At 35.6% G+C, this 11,763-nt stretch overlaps 2 protein-coding genes across 2 annotated transcripts; one reads left to right on the top strand and one right to left on the bottom strand.

Moving 5' to 3' along the window:
• Nucleotides 1-454: 454 nt before the first annotated feature.
• Nucleotides 455-2,700, bottom strand: LOC147286951 (PPPDE putative thiol peptidase family protein). Its single transcript, XM_086240131.1, has 3 exons — nucleotides 2,318-2,700; nucleotides 1,414-1,701; nucleotides 455-939 (listed from the first exon to the last, which is right to left on the bottom strand). Exons 1-3 carry the CDS (start codon nucleotides 2,448-2,450, stop codon nucleotides 683-685), a joined length of 678 nt encoding a protein of 225 aa, XP_086096257.1. The 5' UTR covers nucleotides 2,451-2,700; the 3' UTR covers nucleotides 455-682.
• A 4,400-nt stretch (nucleotides 2,701-7,100) lies between these two features.
• Nucleotides 7,101-9,959, top strand: LOC147286950 (stress response NST1-like protein). The gene is made up of 4 exons (XM_086242135.1): nucleotides 7,101-7,535; nucleotides 8,296-8,345; nucleotides 8,442-8,494; nucleotides 9,298-9,959. The coding sequence occupies exons 1-4, from the start codon at nucleotides 7,309-7,311 to the stop codon at nucleotides 9,640-9,642; spliced, it is 675 nt and encodes a 224-aa protein (XP_086098261.1). The 5' UTR covers nucleotides 7,101-7,308; the 3' UTR covers nucleotides 9,643-9,959.
• The last annotated feature ends 1,804 nt before the right edge of the window (nucleotides 9,960-11,763 follow it).

The following is an 11,763-nucleotide window of genomic DNA, read 5'->3' as shown; positions in this document are numbered from 1 at the left end:
TACTTTCAATTCATATGTTCTCCCAGAAATAGTAATAGAACGTGAAGGCACATTGTGAGTGGGGTATCAAACTATCAACTTTCTTGACCCCCAATGAAAAAATCACTTTCAAACCCTTTGCTCCAAGTCCGAACTGAAACTCTCCAATGAGAGTGCAAGGTTCATGGTTGTAAGTTTGTAACTTGTAAGCTTTCTTTATGCAAAAGCGAAAACCTTAAAAAGAAAACAAAACATAGGGCTTTCACCTTTTTTTTAATCTTTATGACTTAGGTGCAGCTTTTGCTTTCTTAAAGCAACACTTTTAAGCCAATGTGCAGAAGTGTGAATCTTTTCAATAAGTTAATACTACTTGGGGGAAAACATAGAGAAATGCTCTCTACCGAACAATTGCCAATTTGAAACGTTGATCAGCATGTCAAATATTTGACAATAGACCATTACCCACAAAGCAGAATATGCACATTATCATCCTTAGCCGTCCAAGCAATACAATTTTCCAACAAAAAAACCAAACAAGCTGATTGCCAAAATCAATATTGAAGCATACACATGTACATAGATGTTAGCATTTCAAGAGCACAGCAAAAGAATGAACAAAATAATACAAACAATAACTTAAATTTGCCTCTTTTCTTTTTCAAAATTTCTAGAAAATGAAAAACTGTGCTGCAAATTTCAACCATCAAGAAGATGAAGAACCAATAATCAAAGGTGAAGATGGAGGACGAGTACGTCTTGCTCTGCTTCTTCCCCTGCGGGTTGTTGTGCCAGGAGATGATGATGAAGATGAGGAAGAATAAGAATTGGAAGATACTGCCAAATTGTTTGACTGGCTTGTTAATTTCTTCTTGTCTCCTTCATCTGCCTTATCTTCAATTCTATGATGTCGAACTTTTGTTGAATTTAAAGTCACAGGAAGAACACAATTGCACAGGAAGCCTGCATATTTAGAAATGATTATCATTAGTGCTAAAAAACAAGATTAAATCAAGGGAGAATAACCTGTTTTCAAATCAAAATACTTGAAAACTTGGAAAAAATAAATAAAAAATAGTTTGCTCTTTTGAATGTGTTTTTAGCTTTATATTTAGTTTGAATCATTCAAATAACGGCTAAAAAGTTTAAGGTTGGATTGCAGTATTCATTAAAAAGAAGGATTCCACTGGACAATAATTTTCAAGAGATGAGTTCTATGTGCATTCTTGTTCTTCTTGACTTGGGTACTTCTTCCAGCTTTTATTTGACCTACAAAATCACTACTATGTGCTCCTACAATCAAAATTGCCCTTTGATTCTCAAAAAAATAGAAAAGTTCAGAAAAGTTACTATTAATTCCTTTGAACATCACAAATTTCATAACATAAAATGTTGATCCAAAAAAAAAAAAAAAGAAGAAATTGAACCGCTTCTTACCAATTCTGGCAAGCCGATTAACCCAACTTGGAATTGGATTTTCAGTCAATCTAATACATGCATCATTGCAGAAATGGTTGCAGTTTTTGGTGATCAAATTATAGGCATTTCCCCTGTATTGCTCTGCAAGCTCTTCCATCACTGCCCTCACCTCTAAAGGCCCCACATCCGTTTTCCCAATCAAAATCGATTTCCTAAATGCAAATCCATCACACTTTCTTGGTTCTCCTTCAAAAATTCCAGTTGTCGGATACTCATGAGCTCCATATGCATACTCAACACCATGAACTGCAGAAGTACATCCAATCAGAACCCCCATAAACATTGAAAAAAGACCAAAAACAAAAAACTAGTTTCAAACTGCTATTTCTCTTTGTTCATTTTCTTTTTCCAAGAACCATATCAAGAACATGACCAGAAAAATCCCACAAAAAAAGGATAAAGTAAAACCAAATATGGAAAGCTCATAGCAATTAGGGGGACAAAGAATGTTCATGAACCTTTTATTTTTTTACCAGAAGTGGAAAAGAAATGGTGAATCTTACTATCAATAATTCTTCTTTGGGTTTGAGGAATTGAATATCTCACATTACTCTCTTATCTTACATTGCAACTCACACAAAACCCAGAAATTAAACTTTTTTTTTTTTTGTCTGTATTTTCACATCAGCCAAAGAAAACTTTCTGTATGTTCTCAGACCTTGAATCTACTCATCACCACTGAAACAAAACCACCAAACCAGTACAGACATTGAGACAAAGACACTGTAAGCACCATGTCTTACAGATTTAACTACAGGGTAAGCAAACTCAAGCATAGATCGAAATCACACTGCAGAACACCAAGACCAACAAAACCCAAGATTACAAAAAAGAAGACCAACAAAGATCAGGATGAGCTAACCTTGTACACCAGAATGGTAAACTCCAAGACCAAGCCAATAAGCGTAGCCATTGAAAGGTGTGAGATCATAGACATTCAGGTACACAGGCACGGATCCACTGTCCTCAGTGCAGACACTCCTTGTGCACAACATTTTGGTGTCTGCTGCATTTAGAGACCAAATGCTACAACAGCAGTGTCATTTTCAGCTTCATAGCAAGCACAAGCAGTACAACCCCAATATACAAGATCAAGAAGAATGTGATGGAAGAATTACTTTAAGATTTAAGTTGCTTTTTGGGATTTTAAATTATGGGTTTTTGATTTTGTGGTAGATTTTTTCAAGTTGGAGAAGAGAGAACTGAGAATCTTCTGAATTCTGATGGGTTCCACAGAAGAAAAGATAGTGCTGCTGTTGCTCTGTCTTTTTTTTATTAGGACCATGGTTGTTGTTGTGTTATATAAATCTTGGATCTGTGAATAATTGGACTCCGATTTGATTGGAATTACAGGAAGGAAAAAAATTAAAGGCTTGGTTGGTTAACTTGGTTTACACTATGGGCTGGTGTTATCCTATTTAAAAATTTGAATTTTTGGGAGAAAGTAACGTACACTCATTATTGTGCATAGTGGGTGTGTCATATTATATTATGATTGTGATTAGTGGGGATTTTTTTTAATTACGCTTTGAAAACTAAAAAAGGGAATATCATGATTTTGGCTACTGGGTGAAAAGAAAGAGGAAGGGCCCAGCCAGATGAGATGAATATAATAGAATTATAGAATTTGAATAGATTATCAGTATCCAGTCCAAAAAGAAGAAGTAAAAATTGATTATTAATGTCAAGCTATTAGTCTTCGGATTATAGGTTTAAAATCGTGATGACCAATAAGTCAAACATCAAACGGTTGATGATTTTGACCTATTTCACTGCTTAAGAAGAAACTATTACACTTCAACTAGAATAGAATAGAGGTCAACCAATCCAAACCATCTTTTTTACGAGACATATTTTTATTTAACGGATATATATACATATTTGTTTGTCTGTTTCATTACATAATAAGTCACGTGATGAAAAAAATAAATATAGAAAGTATATATACATTTTCTTATTTATATAATTAAGTCTGAACAATATAGAGTAAACTTTATGGACTCGTGTGTTACGTCAAGCAGAGGCTGAACTCTAAAGTTGTACAGTTTTGCCCATTTGTGAACATCGTCAATAATCTATCTGTAAGGTTATAGAGTATGCGTAATTATTAATAACTATTTCTGCTATTGTTAAGGTTATAGAGTATGCTTAATTATTAATAGCTATTTCTGCTATTATAAGGTTATAAATTATGCTTAATTGTTAATAACTATTTCTGTTCTCTTTTCTTGAATAAAAGAAAATCATTATTTTTCTAAGCCCTCGTGAATAAGAGATTGGCTATTATTATAGGTTTACAATTGTTTGTCGGATTTGGGGTTCACTCGTCTTAGTATGGAGACGGATACTTATGATGTGGCTCGTTGTTTGATGTCGAGAATGGCTTACAATTGTGTTGATGGTTCTTTACTTGTTAATGCAAGACCTTATGAATTACTTTCGACTGTTATTGTCAATGACAACGTCGAAGTGGAAATAAAGTGCCGTATTTTATTGCCCGTCATGCTCTTTTATGTTCTGAGTTTGTAATAGAGATAATTTTACTTGTGTGTCAGTATCAAATCAAATCATGACTGTCCTTTTCTCAAAAGTGTATTTGTTCACATTAAAAATTCATTCAAGGGTTAAATAAGAATATTTCCTCAAATCCGTTATATTTTTTGTCAAAAATTAATCATGTGCATGGTGCGTGATTAATTTCTAAGGGTGAAATGGACATTTTTCACAATTAAAATAGTTATAAAAATAAAACTAAAAGAAGAAAAATAAATAAAAAATAGAAACAAAAACAAACTAATAGAAAAAAAAAAAGTCCGTTGATTTTAGGTACCAAATTATAATGTTTTTTCATTTTAACTACCAAAACATTTATGTCATTTTACTTTAGGTATTAAATTTCAATTTATGTACAAATTTTTAAAAATATGGTTATATCGAGCTGTGACTGTCTAACAGTCATAACTTTTTTATTGATTTGTTGTTTTTTCAATATTTGCAAGGCTTAAACTTTACTGTTTAGTCTTTGAGTTAGATGACTTCATCCCTCAAGCCTAAATCAAAAATATTAAACTCTTAAAAATTTTAAATTTTTATAAATTTGAAACAGTCACAGTTTAATCACAACTGTGATTGTTCGACAGTCACAACTATATAACAAACTGATTTGTGACTTAATTTAAAATGTCTTACTCTAGATTAGTACCTAAACTAAAAAAAATTAGTGACTTACTGCTTTATTGAAAAACTATTGATATTTGGTATTTAATCCTAGTTTTCTAAAAAAAAAAACAAACTAAAAGGAGAAAAAATTTTAAAAACTAAAAGAAAAAAAAAAAAAAGTGGAAGGAGCAGCCTCCTCACCTCACTAGTCTTGCTGGTGGCGACCTCCACACACACACACATGTATATATCTCTCTCTCTCTTTCTGTCTCTCTTTCACTCTCTTCCTCTCTTTGGTGTCTGAGCTTGGTCTGCCGAGAAAATGAAACCCATTTGATCTTCCTCTCTATTTGATGTGGGTCTTTTAGTGTTGAACTAATTAATTAATTAAACCCATCAATGGTGATTCATGGCCGGTGATGTGGGTCTTTTAGTGTCGCAATCTGGAAGAGCCATGGATCCGGAGCCGACCATGCAAAAAGAGAAAGAGGAAGAGATGGAGAGTAAAGAGAAAGAGAGGGAGGGTGGGGGGGTGGAGGAGGGTTGTCGATCTGGAATCATGCCACCGTGGGACTGCTGGAGTGGAGGGGGTGGCTGGCGCAGGGAGACTGCCGGAGTAGCAGTGAGGGAGGTTGGGATGAGGGAAGAGGGTCTGCATCTTTTTTTCTTTTTTTAACAATTAATTTTATAATTTTTATAATTATTTATTTAATGGCGAGTAAAGTGATAATTTTACCCCTAAAACTAATAGACGTTTGGATTTAATTTGCGGAATATCTTTATTTGACCCATAAGTAAATTTTTAGTCCTAATGGATGCACTTTTGAAGAAAAAAATCTGGATTTGATTCTGACACATGAGTTGAAGTTTTTTTTCCTAAAATTATTCCTTTGTAATATGGGCTTAAGAAGAGCATTTGAGGTTTTCATCTACTTTATTTGAGGATGTAATTTTTAGTTTTAATGAAATTCATTTTTCCTTCTAAAAGAAGGCCCTTTTTTTTTTTTTTTTTGAAAGTAAGTAAATAAAAGGCCTAAAAACCAAGATTACATAGAGGCTCCATTTGATTTGCGGATTTAGGGCTTGAGAATGGATAAGAGATTCTATTTCCATATTTGGTATGAGAATGTGTTACCTTATACATGTGTATAAGATATCCATAAAGGGAGGAATTTGAAACCCTAAAACCCCATAGGTTTGCTATTCTCATCACTTGAGAAAATATTTATTATGGATACTTATTACCAAATTACCCTCACTAAAAATTAAACATAATAAATGAGGGTATTACTGAAAAATAAGTTTTGATTTATATTATTGCACAACTCGAACACGAGAATAACAATAATTTCATGGTTATCAGTCCCAACATTCCAAATATTGTAATGAGAATTTTTAATTCTCATCCCCCTTAAAATGAGCATGGGTATAAAAATTTTTAGGAACTCATTTTGCCGACAACCCAAATTGGGGTCAAGTGAAAAAAGGCCTGAACCAGAAGCCTGTTGTTGACAAAAGATTGAGTCATGGAAACAAGGAAGAGCCACTCAGTGTCAGTGACCTCCTGATCCACAACAGCGTCGTCGACGGAGGTGTCAAAGCTAGAAATCAGAGAATTAAGGTCTTAGAGAATTTTTTGCAATATTCCTGCTCGGCCACAGACATCACCGTTTTGGCCTTGGCTTTAGTCGGTCTTGTTTGTTTGTCTAGTTGTAGACGATGCAACGATTGGTGGTGGTTCGAAGAAGTTGCTGCTGCAGAAACACGTTCGTCGGAGTTTCGAATGCAAAGAAGGTGGAGGAGAACCAAATAATTGATTTTGCTAGTCTAGTTGTGGAATGTACGGTCTACATATGATATATATATATATAAGGAGTATTTTGGTCTGAAAAAATATAAAAGGATAAAAAATGTAAGATTTGAGAGGAAAGGATCAAAAAAACTTATTGTATATTAAAAAGGATTATTGAATGAAATTAGTCAATTACCCAAAATTGTTGGCCTCAAATGACTTGTTTCTCATTTGCTTGTCATCTAAAGTCTAAATTATATAACAACTATTCACTGTTGTTTTGGTGGAAAAACTTGATATTTAATCCAAATTTGCATAAATAATAATTGTTATTAAATAATTAAATTTGAAAAATACTGTTTTTAACTTTTAATGCAACATAAATACATTCTAAGTTTCTAACTGGAAAAACAAAAAAAAATTACAGTAATGCTACACTTACCACATTTTTATACCACAATTTCATACCATCTTACATGGCATTCATACATTGGACACTACAAATTAAAAAATAAAACCTAAAAAAGAAAAAGGAAATACCCTTCCAATAAAGTAATGACACATCAGGTGAGATACAAATGTGGGAAAAAAAATGTGGGACAACTAGCATTATTGAAAAAATTATTAGAAAGCATAGAAAAAAATTGAGGAAATTTCAGGTTCACGGACCAAGTCGGCTCCGGGCTCAAAATCAAAGTCCGAACCCGGAACCCGGTCCTTCTAAATATGATCGGGTTGACTCCGCTCGTCGACGAAAGTTGATGGTGACGACGACGATGAAGAAGGTGCTGTAAAGCCTTTCGCTTTCTTTGAGCCGTCAAATCCATGGCGATCTGTGCAAGTCTTTTCGCTTGCTTCTTCTGAATTCTCATAATCTGTGCGACTACAATCCTCTGAAAGCAATGTACCGTTGGGTCCGACTCCTGAAACGTTTCAAACCCACGCAACCCAGGAGACCATTTTGCACCAGAGCCGCAAATACAAACGCCAACGCAAACAACCCCAACAGTGACAAGGCCGACACAAGTCTCAGCGCGTACGACGAGTCGTATAAGCAGCTGGACAAGCTCGACTTCATGACCGCCGCTAAAATGCTCTTCACTGACCCGCCCAAGAAAAAGAAATTTGGGTATTGCTTCGCTTCCCATTCTCTGCTTTACAGCGTTGTTTTCGGGTTGTTTCGTTTGTTTTCAGTGTTGTTGTTAGTTTTGGTGTGCTTAAATATTGTGGGTCGTTTTTGGTTCTTAGTGGCATTTTGTCGAACAGCTTTGTGCGCGTATTTAAGCACTATATAGCTGGGAGAATGTTGAAATAAAGAGAGTTAAGGTTTGTTTGATAAAATGTTGACAAAGGTGATTTGGGAAATTGCATTTTAAATCCAGTGACTGAGGCACTTGTTAAGGCTGACATTTGTGTTAATTTGAAGTTGTTCAAGAATATGAATAGTCCAAGCAAATGCTGGTTATGGTGGCTTTGAAGCTTTGTTGGCTTATGAGTAAAATGTTAAGAGGGTAATGTATTTAGTTTTCTTTTTTTGGTGGAAAGAGGGTATGTATTTAGCTAACCCCAAATAAATCATTCCATTTTTTGGGTCTTTAATAGTTACAATTTTCCTGTTGAGTTAAAATAAAAGAAATTTAAAGCTTAGGCCTTTGAAAATTGAACAAACAAAATGCATAAGTACTAGAAGAGGGGCTTTATACATTCTGAATCATTTTTGCAGCAAATTTTTCATTTTCTCTGGTCTAGAATGCCCTAATTTGTGTTTCTTGTGCTTCAGATGATTTTCCAAAGAATTTATTAATGAAAGTCATTATCTGTACTTTGAACATCCCATTGATATATTTAGCTCTGAGACATGTTCTTACCTCTCTCCTTTTCACGGTCAGGATCGATTTCCATCTGGTACAACTGTTCTTTGCTTGCATGCCTTCCTTGGGTAAGTCATTTGACATGCCTTAATATGTATCATATTTCAACTTTGGCTTGTCCCATAGTTTCACGCTACCAACTAAAAACTTATTTCCTGTAACAGCCGTATATCTGGTGGCGCAATATGCTCGCTATGAAATGAGAAGAATGGAAGCGGTAACTAAACCTTTACGTTCTGTGCTGATATCTTAAGCCTGAAATAGTGAATAAATATTAGTTGCTCTTTGTTGGATTGTATGGGATTGTTCTTAGTTCATAGACCATTATGTATAATACTTCCTAAATGCATTGAATTACTATTGACAATATAAGGGCATTCCTTATGAATTTACCTAATTTACTAAATAACACAAGCACACACACACACACTTTAGTTATACCAGGCTTGTGATTGATTTCACAGGTGGAGTATTTTTTAACACAAAAATTATGATGATGTCATGTTAGATAAGGGCATATTTGTAAACTGGCCAATATGTGTAAAAATCACTTAAATGCCTTGACTTTTCTAAATGATAGATGCTCCTTTTCTCCACCCAGATTTGTTAGAAGAAGGTTGGAGCAATTAAGAGAAAACCAGTTGGACATTTGGACAGCGAAACCTAATACAAAGCCTCAACACTCTTTAAGATACAATCAGCACAGGGCTATAATAAGCTTTCATTTAAATCTTTTATTAATATTAAGTAGCACCTGTTGATTTCCAGAATCGACAAAAACAATGTTTATCTGCATATTCATAATTATGTAATGTTGCCACCAATTAATGTAACTTTTTTATGGGTCCAAAATAGATGACATTCGAAGGTATAAATTTGTTTAGTGAAAGACTGTTAAGCAAGATTGAGTCTTCCCATTTCAACTGGATGCTTGCTATATGGTTGCCAGCAGTTTTAAAAATTTACTGGTTTGCCTTTCATTTTTTTTTTTACCTCTCCTCACCAAGACCGTCATCTCAGGAACTGGAGCAGAAAAAGAAGAAAGAAGAAGAAAAGAAAGCAAAAGAAATAGAACTAAATGCTGCTGAAGAAAAAGAAGCAGGACCTGTTCCAGAGCTTTTGGAGGTGAGAGAGAGACTAGATAAACTTGAAGAAACTGTTAAGGAAATTGTCGTTGAATCAAAGAAGCAAACGGCCAGCGCTCTAGCAAAAGATGAAGGTGGTAGTGAGAAAAAAAATATTGTAACAGAGGCAAGTAACCGGAATGGTTCAGAAACCAGCAAGCCTGTCGAGAAAGAGCCCGTCAGTGAACAGGATTCTGTAGAACCGAGACCAGCCCTTGGCAAAGAAGGTGTAAAAGGGTAAGCACCAGTTCCTAATGCTTACTTGCAGGATCAGGAGGGTAAGACCCAAGATGGAGGGGATCCTCAAGGTTCTAAAAGATGAATAGAAGTTCTTTCAGTTAATTGTCTATGATTTGGGAGTAGCATAGGCAACAGGGAACAAAATGATTATGAACAGTTTGAATTGATTTATAGGTGGGAGTATGATGCAAAATTGCAAATTCAATTTTCTTTTCTTCTTCAGCCTTTCTACTTGTAACATGCAAAAGATTTTTTATTGTAGATATTTTCCTCAGTCTTGATCATTGTGAACATCTTGAAGATCAGAATTTGGTTGCACGACATTGCCTATGAAGGTGATGGTTGCTTTCAAACAATAGGAATCCAGTCTGGTATTACTGTTTTGATTGGTTGCTTCACATTTGGTCCTTGAGTGGGATATGAAGCAGGAAACTCATGTTATGAGAGTTCTGGCCCATGGTTTTAGTTTCAATAATCTACCTGCTCCTGCCTGAATAGATATGGCTTTTTAAGCATTAGCTTAAGCATCTTCTGCATATTGTAGAAGTGATAAGAAACACTTAGCAGCCAATTTTGTTTAAAGATCAAAATTCAAAAATTCAGAGGCTTCTAAACTGGAGAATCATTTTTAATTTTTAACCCTCTTCTAAGTTCTAACTTATTCTTAATGATTCTAACTTATTCTTAATGAGACCCACCTATTACATTATATTCGGAATTCATCTTGGAATTTTGGTACTAGAGTTGTAACTTGAGCAACTCTGCTCAAAGGACTTGAGTTTTGAAGCTTACATTTAATTGGGTAACTTCGCACTCCATATTGAGCTATAATTTTTGTCTAGGGTGGGACATAAATGTAGGATTAATGTAGGATGTGAATGAGGAACAAGTTGAGCGTTCAAACTCACTCACATTCCATACTGCATGCGCATCCAATGTTTTGCACTGGAGAAGGTCTCTATTGAGCTACTAGTAAACATGGTTAGAATGGAGACGAATTTGTCAATTTCAATTGTCAAAGAATACTTTTCATAGGAGATATAGAGAGTCCGTTAACTATAAGTAACATACAACAGATTTTGTTATTTACAAGAACATATGCTTTTGGCTTTGCCTTATGGGACAAGAAACAACACCGATTGATGGACGCTGAAACTAACTGCAGGCGATCTAAAAACTTCCTGACACATGCTTCTTACACATGTGAAAATTGTCCACTTTGTTACGAAAGTTAGTTGTGCACATCTTTGAAGGTAAAAACCAAATTCGTCATTTTGAGTAATTTCAAAAGCTTTTAAGCCTTTAAGAAGTTAAGAGTAATAAACAAAAGAACAAATTACAATTTAGTACCTCAACTTTACATGTTGTTTCAACTTAGTACCTCAACTTTGAAAACTTGCAAAAAAGTACCTCGACTTTTATTTTGTGTCAAAATAGTACCTCCGTTAGTTTTTCTGTCAAATAAACCGTTATCTGCTAACGTGGTAGGGGTATTTTCATCTTTTTCTTCAAATTTAAAAAATAATAATATTTTTAAAAAATTTTGAATAAAATTTTTTAAAAAAATAATTAAATAAAAAAATTTCATAAAACAAAAAAAAAAAACCTTTCCCAGACATGCCCATCCCCCCCTCCCTTCCCCGCCCCCCACCCCTCGTCCCTTACCAGCCCCTCACTCTCCCCACCCATCCCCTCCCTCCTCCTTCTCCCCGCCCCCACCCAGCCAGCCACCAGCCATCCTCTCCCTCTCCCTGCCTCGACCCACCCTCTCCCCTACCCCCAGTCCTGTCGCATCCCCTCCCACAGCCATGTGAAATTTTAATGGTGGCACCGAAGACTCATCAAATGTTGTGGCATTGAAGCAGAACTCAAGTGGGTCCACATCTTTGGTGACTCTTGGGTATTTGACAAAGCCTTGGTGAGTGCAGCCATCACAGGCTGGTAAGCTGGGGGGTACGACGGGGGCTGGGGTTGGGGGGTGCAATGGCGCTGGGGCTGGTGGGTTGGGGGGGTGCGACGAGGTTAAGGGCTGTGGGAGGGGGTACGATGGGACTGGGGTGGGGGAGAGGGTGGGTCAGGGCAGAGAGAGGGGGAGGATGGCTGGGGACGGGAAGGAGGAGGG

Source organism: Dryas octopetala, chromosome 4 (genome assembly GCF_963921425.1).
Source record: "Dryas octopetala chromosome 4, drDryOcto1.1, whole genome shotgun sequence".
In the NCBI taxonomy this organism is placed as follows: Eukaryota; Viridiplantae; Streptophyta; class Magnoliopsida; order Rosales; family Rosaceae; genus Dryas; species Dryas octopetala.
This window is presented reverse-complemented; position numbering and strand designations above follow the sequence as displayed.

What these genes read in the sequence shown, in the direction of transcription:
- LOC147286951 (XM_086240131.1), bottom strand. Translation starts at nt 2,450, where the DNA reads ATGTTGTGCACAAGGAGTGTCTGCACTGAGGACAGTGGATCCGTGCCT. An exon ending in TTACCATTCTGGTGTACAAG is followed by an intron (nt 1,702 to 2,317) that starts GTTAGCTCATCC and finishes GTACTTCTGCAG; the next exon opens with TTCATGGTGTTGAGTATGCA. An exon ending in TAATCGGCTTGCCAGAATTG is followed by an intron (nt 940 to 1,413) that starts GTAAGAAGCGGT and finishes CTAAATATGCAG; the next exon opens with GCTTCCTGTGCAATTGTGTT.
- LOC147286950 (XM_086242135.1), top strand. Translation starts at nt 7,309, where the DNA reads ATGTACCGTTGGGTCCGACTCCTGAAACGTTTCAAACCCACGCAACCC. An exon ending in CCCAAGAAAAAGAAATTTGG is followed by an intron (nt 7,536 to 8,295) that starts GTATTGCTTCGC and finishes TTTCACGGTCAG; the next exon opens with GATCGATTTCCATCTGGTAC. An exon ending in AAATGAGAAGAATGGAAGCG is followed by an intron (nt 8,495 to 9,297) that starts GTAACTAAACCT and finishes CCGTCATCTCAG; the next exon opens with GAACTGGAGCAGAAAAAGAA.